Source organism: Xenopus laevis, chromosome 9_10S (assembly GCF_017654675.1).
Source record: "Xenopus laevis strain J_2021 chromosome 9_10S, Xenopus_laevis_v10.1, whole genome shotgun sequence".
NCBI lineage: Eukaryota > Metazoa > Chordata > Amphibia > Anura > Pipidae > Xenopus > Xenopus laevis.
In genome coordinates, this window is record NC_054388.1 from 49588050 (window position 1) to 49610055 (window position 22006).

Below are 22006 nucleotides of genomic sequence, written 5' to 3' on the forward strand. Positions count from 1 at the left end.
ATGTAGGGCTCTATAAAAATATACTGCATAAAACAGCTCATAGGTAAAAACCGGCTTCAAGTAAATAATCCATTTTCATAATTATATACTTTTTTAGTAGTATGTGCAATTAATCATAAATAGAAAACTGCCATTTTAAAAAATAAGTGCTGCCCCCGGGGATCATATGATTCACGTTGCACACAAACAACCCAAACAAACCACACGTTAGGTCACATGAGCCAATTAACAGACAGAGTTGTGTCTTTTGCTTCCACACTTCTTCCTGTTACAGTTAGAGTTGTAGTATTTCTGGTCAGGTGATCTCTGAGGCAGCACAGAGATTATCATGAAATGGTGGTTCAAGGCAAGAGATGTAAAAGGGCAACATTTACTTAAATATATATATATATACCAGTTTGGTAAGATTCTTTAATATGTCACTCAATTTTAATCTGTTGCTTAAGTATTCATTTTGGGGGTACAGGTTTCCTTTAATAGTCAAGACAATATCAGACGTGCGCCCTGACTGGATAAACCCAGCTCACCGTAGATTTCTCTGGAGAACAAGGAGCTTCGAATGGTTCATCGATGTGGTTGTCCAGGTCCTGCTGGGAGTGAGACAGGTGAATCTGGTTCATACTGTTCTTCTTGGACTGCTTGGGTGGCAGTGCCGGGGGAGGAGTATCCATAGTAATATCCTGGGCCCTGTATAGAACAATATACGGTACTGTCAATGATTAGACACATGAACCCTGATTCACCTTACTGTTATATGATTACTGTCACGCATTATTCCACCCAGTAAATCCATCTACATATTTGTGTTTATCTCCACAGGCAGGAGGAGCTGCCATACTGTTCCTCCTCAGAGAAAACAAGGCTCACCTTATTATATAGAAACCCATTAATAATTAAAGAGCCAATAAGACATGCAGCACTGGTTGGTGTAATTAATGGTATCAACTTTGTTTACTGGGACTCCAAACAGTAAGGTAAACAAGTGAAGCACAAAAAGTGGTTCAAGCTGAGAGTTTTGGGGCTGCACCCGCTGATTCGGAGAAGGTTTCCAAGCACCGGTACATACAGTACAAAGTCCTGGCGCTAGCATAACCTCTGCATAATGTATGGTGGAAGCACGCAGGGGATGTCACCTCAGAACATCAGCGCTTTATGTTTGCTCAGCAAGCTGGCAATTTCCCCTTGCACACACTGGCCCCGAGTAGCTTAACTTTGCAGGCAAAGCGGCCCGGCCCCCTCGCCTTGGCCAATTAACATGATAATACATTTCTGTGTGCAGAGACTAGACAGTCGCCCTTTGTCCCATTTCTCTATTTGGCCTAGAGACCTGGCGTGTGTGCAGGACATATATTCCTTTCTGTAATGAGGCTGCTTTGAAACCCTGTAAAGCAATGAGCATACTAACGACCTCACTAATTAAAGGAAAAAACCCACATGCAAACACAATATAACGATCAGTCATTTGATTTAGCTGAATGTTCCCCTTTATGTTTGGTGATCAATGTCCCAGGCAACAAAGCTTTAAGGTGGCCATACACAGGCAGATTATGCTGCCGATATCGATCGTTTAGACCAATTTGACAGCTAATCTGCCCTTGTATGTAGGGCTGAACGTTCAGATTACCCCCGATATAGCCCTGCCTTAGTGACATATCGGGGAAAAGATCTGCTCGTTTGGCGATGTCGCCAAACGAGCGGATCTTATAGTGTATGGCCACTTTTACTTAAAACTTGCTCTGGCTCCCCAATGGGTCCCGAGGGCTACTGCAGATTAAAATAAATGCAATATCTTTAAGGTCTGAGTGAGGCAGGTAATGGCTCACAAGCTCTTAAGGGCACTTCAAGTGATACCTCCTTTAGTTGCCCAGACATAGGATTAATTCACCCAAAACACTGCCCTATAAACTTAAATGGCATCATATAGTCCTTTGTATTTACTTACTCTGGTGGGTGGGGAACTCTTGATTAGGTTAAATTACCTCTCATGGATGCACCTTTAGGGCAGAGACAAATGGGCGATTTGGGGAGATTAGTCGCCCGGCGGCAAATTTCCAACTTCAGAAAACAAAGCCCTCCGAGCCATCCCACCGTTGATTTTATTCTAACCAGCGGGAAGGCAAGGGAAGGCAGTTCGGGAGATTAGTCGCCCCAAAGAAGAGGAGATTTGTCTCCAGAAGACTAATCTCCCCGAATCTGCCGTGTGTCTCTGCCCTTAGATGTGCATCATAGAACAACCCTCTCATATCAGTGCTTAGCAGCATGAAAATGGACATAGAACCTTAAAGAACACCTTTGTGCTATTACCCTAAAGTTGCATCCATGACAGTGTCGGACTGGCCCGGCAGGACACCGGGAAAAAACCCGATGGGCCCCCGCTGGGCCAGACTACTCTCCCAATCTACAGAAAAAAGGGTTTTTTTAGGCGCTGTGCAGAGTCATCTGCGCATGTGCTTGGCACCAAACACCCAGGAGTTCCTTCATGTGTGCACACTCGGGGCATCACAGTAGGGGGGTCGGTGGTGGGCCCTGGACAGTAGTTCCTGTGGGACCCAGGCCCCCCAGTCCGACCCAGATCCATGAGAGGGGAATTAACCTAATCAGGAGTTCCCCACCCCAAAGTAAGTAATCCAAAATATAAAGGACTGATCTTACACTATGGTTTCTGGTTTGGTGCAAAAAGATTTTTCAGAGGCCCTGAATTTTCATTAAATAACTGAATTAGAACAGAACAGACCCTGTGACTAAACGAGGGCCCAAGACGAGGCTGGATTGTAGCACATGGTGCAGGAAGTTGGCATAAACTCCATTTTATCCAAATAATCTAATTTTATAAAAATGATTTCCTTTTTCTCTGAAATAATAAAACAGTACATTGCACTTGATCCACAGATATAATTAATCCTTATAGGAAGCAAAACCAACCAATTTTATTTAATGTTTATATTATTTTCTAGTAGACTTACGGTATGAAGATCCAAATTACAGAAAGATCCGTTATCCGGAAAAACCCCAGGTCCCAAGCATTCGGGATAACAGGTCCCATACCTGTACTACAAATGGCCAGCTGCACATTTTGTTGTTTAACCTCAACAGTTCAGGGTAGCAATAATATAATATGTCCAGTAGTCAGAGCTCTGGTGATTTTACAACCCTATAGGGCTGATTTACAATGCCCCAATTGGTGTTCTAAGTGTGTTTAAAAAAACAAAAAAGGCTGCAATCAGTCATTTTTGCACTTTGTCCACAGTGTATCGCATTATGCACATAGATGCAGGTCTCTGTACCCTGTCACGTCATGCATATTTCTCACTGACAACTATAGTAAATGGATATAAGCTTCAGATGAAAATAAAGTATGTTTGAGTCCTATCAGCCCTTTATGAGGAAGATTTACATCAGCCCTTTAAACAAACAGCTAGTGTGACATTATGAAACCCACATGTACATGCAAGTGCAACAGAGTTCATTCAATACAAGTAAATGGCAAAACAGAATTTGAAAACAACAGCCCAAGTATCCCATGGCTCTTATTTAAGTACTCAGCAAGTTCCACTATAAAGAGAAGCGTCAGTGCACAGGGCCAAACACCAACAGAGTTCATTTTTAGCCAAGTCCCCAAAGTACAGAGTGGGGTGAAGGGTAATAGATTTAACAGTCACAGGCTTAATTCTACCCTAAACTGAGGGGTCTCATGAGAGTGCTCTGTGCAACCCATAAAATCAAGGCAGTGTGCTCAGCAGTCTGTGAAACCCTTTAAAGGCACAGCGCTGAAGAAAGACAGAAAAGGCTTACGGTGGTGAGTCCAGGACGATGCTGTTGGCTTGGGTGGAGGATGAGGATTGATGGTTAGTGAAAACCTCCCTGGGTGAGGTGTGAATCATACGGTCAACTAGGTGTCCCACTGAAGAGGGGCGCATGCGACTTTGTTCCTGAATGAACGTGAAATTCCGACTACATAAAATGACAAAAAATAGTAAGACAAAATGTTCAACTCTAGAGCCAAATGTTCCCACCTCCCTTTAAAGGAATTGTTCAGTATAAAAATAACAACTGGGTAAATAGATATGCTGTGCAAAATAAAAAAAAAATCTAATATAGTTAATCAGCCAAAATTGTAATGTATAAAGGCTGGAGTGACTTTATGTGTAACAAAATAGCCAGAACACTACTTCTTGCTTTGCAGCTCTCTTGGTTTCCACTGTTACCAGGCAGTAACCAATCAGTGACTTGAGGGGGGCACATGGGCCATAACTGTTGCTTTTGAATCTGAGCTGCATTCTAAGTATCAATTGTAAACTCACTGAACAGTTATGTCCCATTTGGCCCCCCTTCAAGTCACTGAATGACTTAAGCTGGCCATATATGTTGAGATTTTTAAAAGATCAGATCCTGATCGTGAGACCACGATCTTCTCAGAACGATCGTACGATTGTACGAATTGACCATCAACTATAAAGACCAATTTGCCAGGAAAACAAAGGTTAGCTGCCCGCTTGGCCCTGCAAACATAGATAGATAGCACTGGGACCGACAAAGATTTTTGGACCTGCCCGATCAATTTCCTGACAGATGTCGGCTGAAAAATCGTAAGATGCACGATCGTTCGAATCCCACTAACCGCACGATAATTTCGAAGGATTGGTCTTCCCTAAAATCGGTTGTTCGGCAAGAAGAATCGTCCCGTCTATGGGGAGCTTTAGCGTTAGAGAGCTGAAAAGCAGGAAGTTGTGTTGTGTTCTGTTATGTGAAACATCCAGGCACTCCAGCCTTTATACATTACATTTGTGCCTAACTAACTATATTAGAAACATTTTTTATTTTGCACATACTATCTATTTACCCTGTTTTTATTTTTACACTGAACTGTTCCTTTAAAATAGCCACCCTTCCTCTCTTTTTCAGTGCAGTGACTCTTTGGGTTTGTGGTCCAACATTTGTTCAAGGACCCCTTTACCCATTAATTGGGCCACAAAGTCTGCAAATAAGTGACCTTATAAACCTTTCCTTTGGAAGTATCTAGCAAATGATTGCCCTCTCAAAATCACACCTTCAGGCTGGCTCCCCAATCACCAGTTTGGGCAGCCCTAGTGGGGCTATACAAGATGATTGCATATTTACAGTACTTCAGTAGCCCTGGAATTATAGCAGGGTGGCCAATACCCCAATGTTTCTGTAGATCTGTAACCTTGGTATGAGCTAAGAGGAGGGGGGGCAGCCCTAAAGTTATTTGGGGTGAGTGCTGATTAGTGGCTAGGGTACCCCTGGAAATATAACAGAGTGACTGTTACCCAGATGTTTCTATAGCTCTGTGACCTAGTTATGAGCTAAGGGACCCAGTCCGAAGGTCAGTTAGGGTGGGATTTGGGGTGACTGTAACCCCAATGTTTGATTCACTTCTGCCTATCACTGCTAGTGTTCGGAGCAGGTATCATGGACACATTCTGGTAATTTTCCACTGGCAGAAAAAAATATAATGCGTCATGGGCCTTGCAATAGATATAAATATTTCAGTATATTTCCCTGTGTATGTATTTCTGGGAAATGATGGATTACTTTGGCGGAACATGAGCAAAATATATATTTACTACTGTAAACCAAATAAAGGAACGCTCCTCTGTTTTGACCAACACTTTAGGAGCAGTCTATGTGGCATGGACACATAACTGTCATATTTCTTACTGATTTGGTGTCCCTGGGGGGGAACGAGAGGGCAGGCTCTGGGTCTCCAGTCTACTGTTAGACAGAGAATTTCTGCTCACAATCTCCCAGTCCATCTCACTGACCAGCTTCCTGGTTAATGGTTTGCTTGGGGACCTAGAGGGAAAAAGTAAAGACTGATGAATCTCTGCAATGCAACAAATACTAGTAGCTGAGCAGCAGATCTACAGACATCTCGAAGCATTCCAACCACAATGACAGGTAGCAGAGCAGACGTACACACGAGATTGCTCTGCTTTCAAACATTCTATATGGCTTTTGTAATCCCACTTTCTTCTTACAATAACTAATGCCCTATTGTAAGGGCTCAGGACTGAGAGATAAAACAAAGCCCAAGGTTTTGCTCACGTTTCAAATAATGTAACGAAATATTTATTAATTTCTCTGTTATGCATAGCACCCATCAAGGTCAGAGAGTCAGCAGAGCGGCAAGTTCACTGGTGAATCCTTTCAGAGCCAGAGGGAAACTTTCTCCTCCCAGAAAGGTTGCAGCTGTCGCCACTGAGAGTTCAGAGCACTGACATTCATGCTTAGAGCTGCTATTCCAGTTTAACTTAAATTAAGCTAAATGGACTTTAACAACTTGATCTAAATAACAGATTGGGTTATTTACAGTTTCAGAAGGAGAGATGTATAATCAATTAATATATGTGGTTTCTGGGGATATCGGTTGGATACAAATTATACACCAAGAAGTCCAGGAGTGCCCATACTTCACTAATGCAAAGTCTACTTTAAGGGATGATGTTACGTTATGATCAACATCCATAAAACATTGTTAGCATTCTGTTCCATGGAAAATATTGCTTAAATATTGATTTTTGAGTAAATGTATATTGTTATATTTCTTATGTATACTTAACATAATAAATATCTGAATGAAAAGAATGAAATAGTAGGGTGATTTAGACAAGCTGTTTGGCGACAGTGTCTTCAGAGTTACTGATCACCAGCTAAAGGTCTACTGGTAGATACCAATCTACCTTTTGAACACCCCTGCCTTAACCTATCTGGTTAAGCTATAACCTATCTATAATTCTGGTCCTATGGGTCAGCACTCCTTAGCAAATCCCTATGTGTGTAGCAATTTGAGGTGTCTCAGAGGGCCTGTGAAGCAGCACTCATTAGTACATCAATCTTTCTGCAGCAATGCTATGCCTCATGGGCCTTATGTGGTTGCACTCATTAATGTGCTCCTATAGTTGTTCTAGTGCTTTGTCATATAGATTGTGTGCATGGAAAGAACCTTTCATGCGTAGGAGTAATACATTAGAGCTTGAAATAGGTCTGATTCACTGGTGTGTGAAAATGTACATAAAATTGCTTTAATTTGATGCATTGGGCAGAAAGTACAGAGAATAAGAGCATTAAATGTTCAGCCAGAAATCTGGCCTGTAGCCAATCAGAGCACTAGAATCTTTACTAAACCAATTTGTAAGATTAGAACATTCAAAGGATTAGAACCAATCTGTAGCCAATCAAAGCATCAGTACCTTCACATGAAATTTACTAGAACAACCTGTAGCCAATCAGAGCATTAGAACATTCAGAGAGTTAAGGTAGAACTACACAAACGTTTTCGGCGTGATCTGACGCCCTGCGACAAAATGCCGGTGTCAAATTGGATTTGACAGAAATAAGGTAAGAGATAGAAATGTCGGATGAAGTCGCTGCGACACCATCCGACAATGCATTCACTTACCTTATTTTCGTTGCATGCGATTTGACCATGCGTTTTTGCGCAGCGGATCGCGCCAAAAACGTTTGTGTAGTTCTACCCTTAGAACCAAGCTGTAGCAAAATATCAGAACCTTCACAGTTAAAGTGATACTGACACTAAAAAACTACATTTTAAAATATGAATGTACATTAAAAGTTACCTATAGGTCACGTTGATGATTTTTTGCGGAGAGGTGTGTTTTTGTAATTGTTAGTTGAAGTTTCTAAACCTGACTGTTTTGCCAACCTGACTGTCCCATCTCAGCCTGTCAGTTAGAGTTTCAAATGCTAACGGACTCCTGCTGCAGAAATATGGCAATTTAATGGTAATTTAAAAGCATTGCGCAAAAGTTTATGGCAAAGTTATAAGTAGCTTTCAAAGGCAATATTATGATAGATGTATAATTTCTGGTGTTAGTATCTCTTTAAGCATCTTGCCTGTGTGCACTGACAGACGGATGTGTTTGTAAAACAAAAAAGGTCTGTGTGACACCATCTGACAGCAACATCACAAATATATGGTGCCCTGAGATTTATCCAGCAAGGAAATTGTGAGTCCCACAACATCAGTGCAGACCCGACTCTTGTATATCTCATGATCTGCACTACTATACTTCCTATTATAATAATTATTTTATTCACAATAGTTCCACCCCACCAAACAAAATGTTTAAATTTGCAGGATTAAGATCAGTTACCCATAGCGTGAGTTCTGCTTGGTGATATCAGCAAAACATCTTTCGTTAATGTCACATGCCGACTGACTAATACCATGTGCCAGGGACTGTTTGTGTAACATGCTGTGTGTATAAACCAGAGTGCCAAGCAGCAATTACCCAGCCTGCCCACATGTTGTATTGCATTACATAGTGTTCTGTGACATGGGCAACTAAAGATCTCGTACAGACTGCCATTTGTTTAACCATAAGTACCGGGTTGTAGTGCTGTGATCCTTTTTATAGAACATTAATAGAGAAGACGGAAAGAAATAAAACCAGCAGTCTGTCATCTTCCCAAACACAGAGACATTATAACCCATCATGTGCAATTCTTTCCCTAATGGTGCAATCAGCTATGTATGTACCTGGCAAACACACGGTCTTTATTGGCCTTCTCCTTCCCATATTGCACAGACTGGACTTCTGTCCTGCCACTGTAATAAAAATGGAAAGCCTTTTTTTATTATCTATGCAACAAGCTCACAAAAAAGTTTACATTTTAATATATCTTTATCCACACTTTGCAGGGCTCTTCTGGCCAAGTTATAAAAATTATAAAAGGCTCAGTTTGAAACAATGCACCTGAGGTTGAATGGATGGCAGGTTATTTCTTGATGTTACCCGTCCTTTAATGGAGGGGTGGGCTGCCGTCTGCTACTTTTGGAACCCTGTGTGGAGATGGAGGGGTTAAGACAGACTCAGAAAATAGTCTGCTTTCTAAGTACCAAGCCTGTGCATGATCCAGCTGAATCCCACACTAAGATTGGGAGCCAAGATCCGCCTTAGACAATTTTTAGAAATGGAGCGTTTGCCAACACACTCGGGCCTGTCAGCTAAGTGTGAAATATTAGATGGAGTTATGAATGGACAGAAGGCGGCAGCCATGGAAAGGGAATGGGCCCATCACAGCGCAGATGACTAATGGTCACAGGGCCCAGGGAGTCTCCAGCCTGAAGCTAAATATAGAGCCGCTTACTGCCCATTCTCTTGGCCCCTTTTATCAGTGATCCCCAACCCAGTGGCTCATGAGCAACATGTTGGTCAGCAACCATGTATATATTTGCTCCCAGTGGCCTCAAAGCAGGTGCTTATTTTTGAATTCCTGGCTTGGAGGCAAGTTTTAGTTACATAAAACCAGGTGTGCTGCCAAACAGAACCTCCTGTAGCCTACCAGTCCACATATGGGCTACCAAATAGCCAATTACCATCCCTATTTGGCATCCACTGGGACATTTTTCATGCTTCTGTCACTCCCCTACCGTTTTCACATTTAAATGTGGCTCACTGGTTAAAAAAAAAAAAGGTTGGGGACCCCTGCTCTTTATTATTCCAACTGAAAAAGAACAAAATGTACAAAAAAAACTGGCTGTTGAGATAAAAGATCTGGGGTTCACATACATTAAGGTGACCATAGAGGTACCAATATTATCATTCGAAAGATATTTAGTACGATAATGGGTGCATGTATGGTGGAAGACAAGGTGACTTATATCTGTAAAAAGCCTTGAATATCGGTCGTCTTGTCAATCAGCCAGAACTGAAAATTTTGATCATGCACCTTTGAAGGTGCCCGAACATCGCTGTTAAAGGAAAGCTATACCCCTCAAACAATGTAGGTCTCTATAAAAATATATTGTATAAAGCAGCTCATATGTAAAACCCTGCTTCATGTAAATAAGCTATTTTCATAATAATATACTTTTTTAGTAGTATGTGCCATTGGGTAATGCTACATATAAAACTGCCATTTAAAAATAAGGACAGCCCCCTGGGATTGTAGGATTCTCGGTGCACATAAACATACCAAATAAACTATACTTGTTAGGTCACATGAGCCAATTAACAGACACAGTTTTGTCTTTTGCTTCCACACTTCTTCCTGTTACAGTTAGAGTTGTAGTATTTCTGGTCAGGTGATCTCTGAGGCAGCACAGAGACAAGAGATGTAAAAGGGCAAGTCTTCCTTTAATGCTGGATCATATCAAAGAGCTAAAGAATTCTGTTTGTTTTTCCTGCATATCTGACAATTCATGTTAGTAGAGTGGACGGAAGATCTTTAGTACGACCAATAATTGTATCAATTCTTACATGAAGCTATTAGAATTTATACAATAGTTGCTAAATGTTCCACAGATGCTGCTGAGAAATCTATCAACTAAATGTATCACCTAAATGTATCCAATTGTAACAGTTCAAAATGCTCACTGAGCTGCCAGACTGAAACACTAGAGACGAACGTTAAACTTAAATTTTGAGAAGAATCCGAAGAGGCGATTAGTCGCCAGCAGGGGCGCTCCACCAATGAGGCGAGTTGAGACACTCGCCTCAGACGGCAGCGCCCCCCTGGTTTCCAGGGGCGGCAAAAATGCCGCTCCTGGTAACTAAGAGCCGAATTTCCGGTTTTCAAACCGGAAATTCGGCTCTTCTAGCGCAGAGAGCGCTATTGAGCTCTCTGCACGAATCGTCGCGGACCGCCCCTGCCCTCTCCGGCGCTATAAAGGTTAGTGCCGGGAGGAGGGAAGGGGGCGGCGAAAGAAGGCCGCCTCAGGCGGCATTATAGCAAGAATCGCCCCTGGTCGCCAGGCAACTAAATCTCCCCGAATCTGCCCGTGTGCTAAAGCCCTTAAGACTGAGCATATTTACCTCTGGGATCAAAGCTAAGGATTGCCTACTTGAGATAACTGCAGTGCACATTTAATTCCTTTAATGCTAACTGTGGGGTATACTACTGTGCAGACTGTGGGGTATCTGAGCACATGTATACAGTCCAAGTAATTGGGAACCAAACACGTACCAGTATCGGAACCTGGAACCCAACGTAAAGTAGTGTGCAAAGAAGTTCTTTTGCAGGGGGAGTGGTGAGTCGAGGCGGAAGAAGGTATGATGTTCCACACAAGCTTTCCACAAGTTCTTACATGCGCGATAATTGACCATATTGAACCCAAGTACCGTCTCCCTATATTCGTGCTGGAAAAGGGGGACATGGAATCATCAAGAGAAATTTGAAACACAGGAGGCAGAGAATTGTCCTTTATTCACAACTTCCAAATAAATTCTGGGAGTGGGGAACCCTCAAATGCTGTTAGTACATAAAGAGGGCATTTTGACACAACCTCCCCAAAATTAACTCTCTCTGAAGGCAATAGGAATGGCAATTTCATGTGATGCACTGCCCTTTAAAATTTCATGTGCAGCATGGCTGTAACACAACATGGATACCAAGAGTTGCAGGACAAGCATTAATGGCTCTTACCAAGCAAAGAGAGATAAATATCATTAATGTTTCTGGTGCATCTTTGCAGCAATTTCTGAGAGCACATCATGTGTGTTACTGTAAATTTTGGGGATGGGAGTAAGTGTATAAGCCAGGTAAACAGAGAGATGCAGCAAAGGGGGGGGGGGGGGGGGCGGCTGAGCCAATCCCTGTATATAAAGGTACTATCTGTGCTGTACAGAGAAATAGATTTCACATGCTCCTCCGAGGATGGGGGGACACTATTTTTTCTCTCAGTACCAAATACATAATGTATTGCAGGGCTATTGAACATTAATAAGAGATAGTGGTGTATGACAAAGGCAGAAACCTAACACCATTATGATTTATAAGGAAATCCATTAGATTGCAAGCTCTTATAAGCACAGCTTATGTAGCACTTGTGGTAACTCATTGTAAGGCCCAAGCTTACATGCTGTAGAAATGAATGATAATATTTGTATGCTAAATATGCCCCTGCACCCCCTCCATACTCACCAACTCTTTGCGTTGCTGAATAAAGAATTGCTTGCACTTAAATGAAATTTTTACAATCTTCAACCTAAAAAAGAAGAGAAAATTTGAAATTAGAAAGGAGATAGGAATGCACAATCTCCCACGAGAACCCCCAGAGCCATGCACAATATATCTGGATGCATGTATAGAAAATCCAATGCAGTTACTTATTATATCTTATGTGTTTTCTCAATATCCAAAAAGTGTAACATGGTTGAAAGTGGATGGAGTTTTTGGCAGACCACGGGACCAGGCAGGACCAAGGCATATTGGTAGCAGGGTCTAAATCAGGATGGTCCATACTTTACTAATGTCACGTTATGATCAACATCCATAAAACTTTGTTAGCATTCTGTTGCATGGAAACATTGCTTAAATATTAATTTATGAGAAAATGTATATTGTTATTTTTTACAAACAACTACTTCTTATGTAACCTGAACAATAAATAACTGAATAAAAGCATGAAACAGGAGGGTGGTTTAGACAAGCTGTTTGTTGACAGTGTCTTGAGATCTACTGATCACCAGCTAAAGGTCTACTGGTAGATCCCCATCTACCTTTTGGACACCCCTGGTCTAAATTGTTTGTGTTCAAATGATGCGAGTGTGATTTATGCCTGTGTAAAATCACCTTAGGGCCACTTGAGCTCAGTTAAGGGTAGATGAGTTAGAAGGCCCATGCCAAGTGGCAGAGTCAGCAACATTATCAAGGTTTTCATAAAGGAGTTGAATGTACAAAATCCCTGAACTTTCTTTCCTGCCCAATAAACCAAGTCTACAGCAAAACTGAACCAAAAAGGGAACTGGCCCTGACCCACCATCTATACAAATGAATAGTAAGCTTGTGACTGCAGGATAACACTAGTAACTTGTAAAACAGTGATCTAGGTAATTAAACTTTAAACGTCTTGTGCTAAGATAGCATGCTGGGACCTATACATTTTTACAACTATTAAGGCATGCTAGTGGTCCAATCCTTTGCGTACATCTACTGCAGCTTAACATAATGCTAATAAACATTGCCTTCCCCATAACGGCAGAAACACACGGGCAGATTTGGGGAGATCAGTCACCCGGTGACAAATCTGTTCTTCTTCTGGGAGACTTATCTTCCCGAACTGCCTTCCTGTCGGCTAGAAAGACCTCGTGAGGCAATTTCGGAAAATGAAGTGCTCCAACTGCGATCCCACTAGTGATTTTCATTCTAGCCAGCAGGAAGGCCGGGGGACAAATCTGACCGTGTGTCCCTGCCCTAAGGATACAAGCAGGAGTAGCTTCACACTCCATTCCATCCATATCCCCTTTCATGGCACAGATGAGGCCCTTGACCTAATTCTTCAGAGCCAAGACCCCTCTAGGACATGCCTGACCTCCCCCCACCTAATGCTTCATTGTTTATTTATTCCAAGCAAAAGGTTTTGTTCATTCATTCTCTATTAATGTAGATTTTGCACAGTTGCCCTAGAGTGACCACTCCAAATATTTAAAGGGGGTGAGGCTGCCAAGGGCATTGCACCCCTTCTTTGCTGCCCCTTATATAGTATATATATATACAAATACACCATGTTATTATCAGGGGCCTGAGAAGGAGGATTTGGGCAGAAAAACAAACAGGCCTATATTGCATGGCACAGCTTACATTGCTAATTTTTTGGCAAGTTTTTTTAGCCAGGACAAAGTGCAACACAAACCTCATCTGAATCCATCAGTACTGCCTGCCTGAAACCTTAAAATGCTGGGAACCATGTGGGACAGATGTAACGGAGGCATATAAAAAGCAGGATGGGTTGATTTAGGCACTTTCCTGTGTGCCCTCAGAACACACTGATAACCATGATCATTTACCCCTTCAGATAAAGTACAAATTGAGGGTGGGAGTGCTTACCATGGAAAGGTGTTAATGCGTACCCTGTTTTTATATATCAATATTCCACCAGACATCACACCAATCAGGATTTCATTGTAACTTTGATCCTGCAATGACAAGGGGAAGCCGTTAAGATGAGAAATTATGCACAAAAGCCCTACATCTTCTATTTATCCACACGTTATATGGCAACTAATGTTGCCGTGCGGTTTAGCCTCTGTCTCTCTTGCATGCAATTTAAATTGCTTCCTGCCTTTCAAATACTATTAAGCTACTAGGGTCAGACCTTGGAACAAGATATAGTATAAAATTCTGACTGACAAAAAAAATAAAGCAAAAACAAAGATACAGTATACAGAATATTTGGAACTTCATATAGGTCAATAAAAGGTAACTTTCCGTTCTTTAAAAGGAAGAGTTACACAGACAGCATCAGCCTGTTTAACAATGCAGCATATGCTGGGTGTCCCGGAGTTCCCTTCTTGCACAGCATACTTTCCACTCACCCTTTATATTAAGTGAAAAGTAACAAGAGCAAGAATATCGGTCAGATTCCATGCACGCAATCAATTTGCGATAAAGGGCAACTGACCACAGTGTAAAAAATATTCGCCCCAAAAATTACTTCAGGGCTCAGCTGCCAGCTCAGATACCACAGTAGTGCAAACTGCAAAATATTGGTGCAACCATACTTTCAAGCAACAGGGAAACATTTTTTTCATGTAATTGTAATGCATAGGGTTGCCAAATGATAAAAATGATGGCTGATCCCAATGTTATTAATAGGGAAAATAGATAAATATATAGGAAGGCCGGTATTTTTTTCCAGAAAAGGTGGCAACCCTAGTAGTGCAAGTGCTTTGTGTATGGTGTTACATCAGTGTGAATGAACCCTATAAGCTTTTCAGGGGTGAAATAAACTTCCCTACTCTTTACAATATCACACAGTGTTGGGCAAAAGTTCAACTTTCATTTTATGAAAAATGTGTTTTCAAAAGGCATCAGTTAATAGTGCTGCTCCAGCAGAATTCTGCACTGAAATCCCTTTCTCAAAAGAGCAAACAGATTTTTTTTATTTTTTTTTATTTTGAAATCTGACATGGGGCTAGATATATTGTCAGTTTCCCAGCTGCCCCCAGTCATGTGACTTGTGCTTTACTGCACGTTGGAGTGATATCCCCCCCCCCCAGCAGCCTAACAACAGAACAATGGGAAGGTAACTAGATAGCAGCTCCCTAACACAAGATAATTAGGGATGATCGAATTTGACCGTTTCCTTTTTGCCAAAATGTCGCCGCTGTCGAAATGCCACTGACGCCCATTAAAGTCAATGGGCGGCAAAATAATATTTTTGACACGGATCTTTTTTTTTTTTGATGCACGCCGTCATACAAGTCTATGGCCGTCATTTCAGTGGCGAAACAAGGTGAAAAAATTCACCCATCACCCAGCTATTAAGCTGCCTGGTAGATCTAAGCACTGAATAGTAAAATCCAGGTCCCACTGCAACACATTCAGTTACATTGAGTAGGAGAAACAACAGCCTCCCAGAAAGCAGTTTCATCCTAAAATGCTGACTCTATCTGAAATCACATGACCAGGCAAAATGACCTGAGATGGCTGCCTACACACCAATATAACCACTAAAAAAATTCACTTGCTGGTCCAAGAATGAAATTTTATATTGTAGAGTGAATTATTTGCAGTGTAATAAGTGTAATTTAGAAATGAAAAATACATCATAAAAATCATGTCAGAATCCCTTGGTGAAGCCACATATTGCAGGAACAAAAAAGTTGATTGTCTAAGATGTAGCCACATACACAGATGGACAATCTGAACTGTTCTGCCCACCTGCCCCAGTCACTACATAACAAAATCAAATCCCAAGGACCTATTAAAAATTTGACTCTTCCAATTTAATCAATGAGCCCCACAACATAAGGAAATGGGGGTCACTCCATCACAGACTAACAAAACTGCCTCCTCGGGACACCCACACAGAAACTGCTACACGATTTAATTAATATCAAACAGATTGCCTAATTGCATACATCATCCAGGAAACACAGACCCAGAATTCCATAAGAATAACATTTATAATTAGGTATCAATAGGTGGAGTGAAACTAAGATCTACAGGACTTTCCTTATGGTTACTCATGGAAAAATACATTTTATTCTGAGACTTTTTAAATTATTACATATTAACATTATCTGATAGGAACCCGGGGACCAAATACCACCCAGAACACCCATTACACAATACAATGTTAGTGATGCACAACATATATATATGTGTGTGTATGTATGTATGTATGTATGTGTGTGTATGTATGTATGTGTGTGTATGTGTATGAATATGTATGTATGTGTAAACTCTATAGTTAGTATAGGTATGGGTATATAGAATTTTAATTAAAAGTAGGGAGGGGTGCGTGTATGGATGCTGGGTTTTCATTTGGAGGGGTTGAACTTGATGGACTTATATGTATGTATGTATGTATTTATGTATGTATGTATGTATGTATGCCAGCACAATAAACCCCAATCTACAGACCCAAATCCAACATGCGGACTACAAATGAGCACCAGGAACCTGGAGGGCACAATCTAGGCAGAACAGACAAACAGCAGCTCATAGCTGTCAGGCTCAGGGGAAGGACTTGTCTAAATATGTTCCCTGTGGCCTTTGGGGGGGGGGTTGGGAGATGGGATGGAGAGAGGAATTTCAAATACTTCCTATTGCCTCTCCTCACAGCCACGGAGAAAGTTCCAGGCAGCCGGATAAGCCCAAGACCTTTACTTGCTGGGGCAGAAATAAGATATAGAGGAAGGAAACACTCGGAAACAATATGTTGAGAGCTTGTGCTTTGAAGTGGGAGATGCTGGGAGGGAACATCTCACATGGGAAATGCCCACCAATTAGACCGACATTGGTTAGTGTAACAATAACCACATAACCAGTTTTTACTCATTCCTTCCTTCACCCCACTATGTACACAACAGCCACTGTATGGCACGCAACTACAATAAGCTCTGCAGGATATAGCTCCGCTTTATATCTCCCCCTCTCTAAGCTCAGTATTCACCAACTTTAAGTGGAACTCAAGCTCAACATAGAATCAGACTAGAAATGCTGAACCAGCCATGGACTGGCAATCTGTGGGTTATGGCAAAAGCCAGAGCAGAGGGGCTGCTGTTTTAGTAGGCTGGTAAAAAAAGCTGTTTGGGACTCTGTGTACTTGAAATGCCAGGGCCTATATTATATCTTAGTCTGGATCTGTGCTGAACCATATGTTTTGCGCTTCTGAGAATTCCTTGTTCCCCCGGTATGAAAGCTCTACACTCAGCAGCAGGCAGCATGGCTGTGACATGATGCGGATTAATGAAAGCAGAACAATGGGGGCAGACAAAGCTGTATCACAAAATTCAGGGAATTTCTGTCAGAAAAAGATGCATTACATATGCAGGTATGATTCTTGCTTACCCGTGCGTAGTGCAGTTCAACACCATACAGTTCCAATGTACGAGCAGTGTTCAAATAACTGAATTCTGCCTCTGCTGGGGACAGGCCTCTGTAATACAAACACAGCATGAATTGTGCTTACTACAGAGGAATATGGTGTATTTTATCACAAAAAGGCAAATTCCATTTGATTAAATGATACAACTCCACATAAAGAAAAGTGGGCACTGAGCAGCATGTACCTAACCAACTACAAATATAATCCAGGATTTCCTATTTATAAGGATTAACATCCCACAATCTTGGCCAAAAATAAACAGTCACCCGAGTGCATAAGCTTTTTACTGGGTGTTGGAACCATGAAGACGTCTGCAGGTTTAGGTTTCATGACAAAACAAGGAGTGCATTTTAATTATTTACAGTAAATATACAGTTAGGAGAAAGCTGTACACCCCCATGTTTTATTGCTGGACCCAGGCTGTTCGTGTAGGAAATGTATTAAAAGAGCAGCAAGAGCAATAAAGATATTCATTAGGTTCTAGATACCAGCTATTTTAAAAAATATGCAGACTTTTCATGATTTTCAATGGTTTGGCACAGTTCCCTAATCCTAGCCCCCTGCTCTTCTGCGGATCTGTCTGACTACTTTGCTGAGCTGGCTGACTACTGTTACTTTGTATCAACAGCCATCTGTCCTCAGCCTGCATCCTCCAAACCCCACAATTCCCTGCACATGTGATTTCAATAAGGAACAGAACATCCCAGTGCAATGCATTGTGGGTTATGTAGTGCCTGCATGCTGTCTGTAAGCTGTGGAGAAGTTGTTACAATTTGTAACAGTGTTTAGTCCCTTCTTCCCTGCCAGGATTTCAAATGATGCAGAAAGAGAAGAACTGTTAAACAGCTGGATTCAGCATAGAAAATGGCATTTATTCATACTTTTTGAAGAAACAGGTAACTGTGATGGGTATATTAGGGGTTTCTGTGTTATGTGGGACTCTTTATCAAATTTTGTTTTGGAAGCCGGAGTTCCCCTTTAAAGTCCGAATGCCAAAAAACTTTTTTTTTTTTACTATAAAATTTGAATTCTTTGTGGAAAAAAAACCGCAATTTTTTTTGTGATTTATTATATCCGAAATTTTGCCCCAATGTCTCTCGATGACTTGTGGATCATTCATTACCTGTGCTGCTGGTGCAACTTTGCTATTTCTTTCTCAAAGTCCAGAGGTTGCTCAGGGATGTAGGAGTAGTCAGCAAGGTACCCAGGCAAGTGCTCTGAATGACTGTAGTCACCTAGTTCAGCTACAAACACAAGGATAAAATAATAATAATTGTAATTCTTATTTGTTTGCACACACTGAAGCATATTCCCAAACACACTTCCTCCAATTAATGCACAGGAAATAATGTACTTGTAAAAGGCTGAATTAAACAGGGAACTCAGATTATCACGTATATTATAAATGAGCGGTTATTCATAAGGATGTAATTCAAAGGGCATCACTATGCACCAATGATAAACATTTTATAGGTTACTTATGGTACAGCGGCCTTAAAATACTTACACTGAGCAGTGTAGGAAGCAAGCAGTGCTGCTGTGTTATAGGGACAGGGTAACCTGATGAAGAAAACGGACATAGTAAGCATTGCCTGCATGAAAAGTTAGTCAAATTCCATCCAATGGACAGCACTCCTTTTTCCATAAAACCGTCTTTATTTTTCTTAGGACAGCAACATGCAACGTTTCGAGTGGCACTCCACTCTTTATCAAGTTAGTCAGACAGAAGGAGACATCATTAGATAGTAGTGGAAATCCATATTTTCTTATATGATAACATATAAAAGAATACACTCCACTCTGAAACTGAAGAGAATTGGTACAGGTATAAGATCCTTCATCCTGAAACCTGTTATCCAAAAGGTATGGAATCCTTCATCCGGAAACGTGCTATCCAGAAAGCTCCGAATTACGGGAAGGCCATCTCCAATAGTCAAATAATTAAAAAAATTATTTATTTTCTCTGTAACAGTAAAACAGTACCTTCTACTTGTTCCCAGCTAAGATATAATTATTCCTTATTGGACGTAAAACAATTGCATTGGGTTTATTTAATGTTTAGATTATTTTTTAGTAGACTTAGGGTATGGACATACGAGTTACGAAAAGACCCCTTATCCCGAGCATTCTGGATGACAGGTCCCGTACCTGTACTGCATATAACTGCAAAGGACAAAGCTATCAATATTCTCCTCCAGCCATTGTTGATTTGATTAAAGGAGAAGGAAAGGTTAAAACTAAGTAAGCCTTATCAGAAAGGTCCATCTAAATATACCAGTGAACCCCCAAAGTAGTGCTGCTCTGAGTCCCCTGTCAAAAGAAACACTGAATTTCTTTCCTTCTATTGTGTACACATGGGTTTCTGACTCAGACTTCCTGCCTTCAGCATAAACCTTATTGCCCTGGGCAAGAGCATGCTCAGTTTGCGCCTCTTCCCCCGCCCCCTCCCTTTTCTACTGTAATCTGAGCCCAGAGCAGGGAAAGACTCAGGCAGGAAGTGATGTCAAACCATGTTAATACTGCAGCTCCTATCCTAAACAAACAGAGAATTTCTAGAGCTTTTTACTCAGGTATGGTAAAACATTCTACAGAATAAATATAGCATTCTAGCTTGCACTATTGCAGCTAATCTATTGGCAATAAAATGCCTCCGTAGCTTTCCTTCTCCTATAAAGCATATATATTTGTATATAAATGTCACAGAGAAGTCAATACCTGCAATGTTAGTACAGATATGGGATCTGTTATCCAGAATGCTCGGGACCCGGGGGGGGGTTTCCAGATAACGGATCTTTCCGTAATTTGGATGTTCGTGTCTACTAAGTCTACTAGAAAATCATGTAAACATTAAATAAGCCCAATAGGCTGGTTTTGCTTCCAATAAGTATTAATTATTTCTTAGTTTGGATCAAGGTCAAGCTACTGTATTATTATTATTATTATAGAGAAAAAGGAAATCATTTAAACATTTTTGGATTATTTGATTATAATGGAGTCTATGGGAGACAGCCTTTTCGTAATTTGGAACTTTCTGGATAGCGGGTTTCCAGAATAACGGATCCTTTACCTGCACTCTACATTTTCTGAAATGTCAGCAGTCTGGCTTAACAAAACACTATGGCTCCATATGCAGACAGAAGGGGGTTATTTATCAAAGTCTGAATTTATCTTAATATTTTCTGCTACAAACTCCAATCAAACCCGCTCGGGTTTTTTCCCGCTTATTTATTATAACATTTTCCCGAATATTTGCTCTGCGGGAAATTATATTTTTAAAAAGTCCAATTTTATTAAAAAAAAAAATTCTGTGATTTTTGCATTCGGAGTTTAGTACATAACCCCCCAAATGTCAGATCCGATGGTGTGGTCACCCCAGAGTTTTTACTTTACTATGCTGTTACTACAAACTAGTAATTAGTACTGCAATATAATAACCCTGTGGTGCCAGTGCCACGAGAAAGCAGCAAGATGAAGATGTTACTCTATTAATAGCATAAAATAATTGCTTATCCACAAATCTACTTACCTTCCAGTTAGAACGTCTTGTTTTATCTGTAGAAAATATTGGTACCTTAAGGGGCACAGAGAAAGAGACAGCAGTCAGCAGGACAGTTAAAGAGTTATTGTCTCACCAGTGGCAGCATGATCTGCTTCAGGGTCTACTGATCTCAGCAGTGCATTGGGTTTTAGGAGTAGGAGATACTAATACAGTAAAGGCATTTTTTGGAATAGGAGCAATGCCATATTTGGGAGTCGGTTTGGCGGCCTTATGCTTACAAAATAGCTTCACTTAATTTTTAAAATTGACAGCACAGCTGGCTGGAGGAGGTCTGTGGTAGAATTTGTGGGCCAATGAGTTGAGAGATGTGCAAAACAAGAAGAAAACAAAGCCACCAGATTAATTTTGTGGCAACAGTATCACTTTAAATTAAAGGAGAACTAAAGCTTAATATAGGCTAAAAATGCTGCACCTTGTGTTTTTTTGCTTCTGTGCCAGCCGAAGGCAAGATCGTTGCCCCCGAACATTCTGAGGGAGCAGATCTCTCTCTTTCAATAAAGGCAACATTAACTCCCTCTTCCTAGTAGATATGTAGACAAGAAGAGGCTCTTTACCCTCTAAAACCCCCAATGTGAGAGGTTACGTATCACAGACTCCCATTTTATTTGATTGATGATGTTTTATTTTGTTGTATCTGTTTCACACGTTATATGAACAATGATATCAGTGTGACATGCGATTGACAACAGGCTAAATTAGTTTCGCAAACTGAAGGTACCTTACAAAATGTGTAATACCATAAATACAATGTTGGTATGTACAACTGTATGTCATGTTCAATCTTTGCAATAAAGGTTATGATGTTAAAAAAAAAAAAAAGGCAACATTAACTAGCAATCTCCTGGCAGTCGGGTCAAAAGAAAAGGAGCAATGACAATATTTACATAGAAAACCCTTCTGCTCACTATCCCACATATGCATTATTAAATCAGGTGCAAACATTGAAATGTTTCCTACATTACTCTGGATACACTTCCTGAGTTTATTCTACATCAAGCAAAAGTCAGTGAATAAATGGTCTCCTGAAGGCTTGCAGATCTAATGCAGGAATTGTGATCTTTCTTCCATGTGATTGTCCTTTATCCATGTCTGTAAGCGCCAGGCCAGGACAGTAACTTTTTCTAATC

The 22006-nt window shown here is 40.9% G+C and overlaps 1 protein-coding gene across 3 annotated transcripts in view; it reads right to left on the reverse strand.

Annotated features, from left to right (window-relative positions):
* The window catches only part of ptpn4.S (protein tyrosine phosphatase, non-receptor type 4 (megakaryocyte) S homeolog), a 47960-nt gene that overhangs the window by 11405 nt on the left and 14549 nt on the right, over positions 1-22006 (reverse strand). For all 3 annotated transcript variants that reach the window (XM_018237411.2, XM_041577731.1, NM_001091402.1), the window contains 11 exon segments: positions 20847-20891; positions 18828-18880; positions 18444-18564; positions 17284-17371; positions 13813-13901; positions 11908-11971; positions 10951-11123; positions 8522-8590; positions 5680-5814; positions 3793-3951; positions 528-687 (listed from right to left, as the gene is read on the reverse strand). In XM_018237411.2, coding sequence (XP_018092900.1) covers positions 528-687; positions 3793-3951; positions 5680-5814; positions 8522-8590; positions 10951-11123; positions 11908-11971; positions 13813-13901; positions 17284-17371; positions 18444-18564; positions 18828-18880; positions 20847-20891 — 1156 coding nt within the window.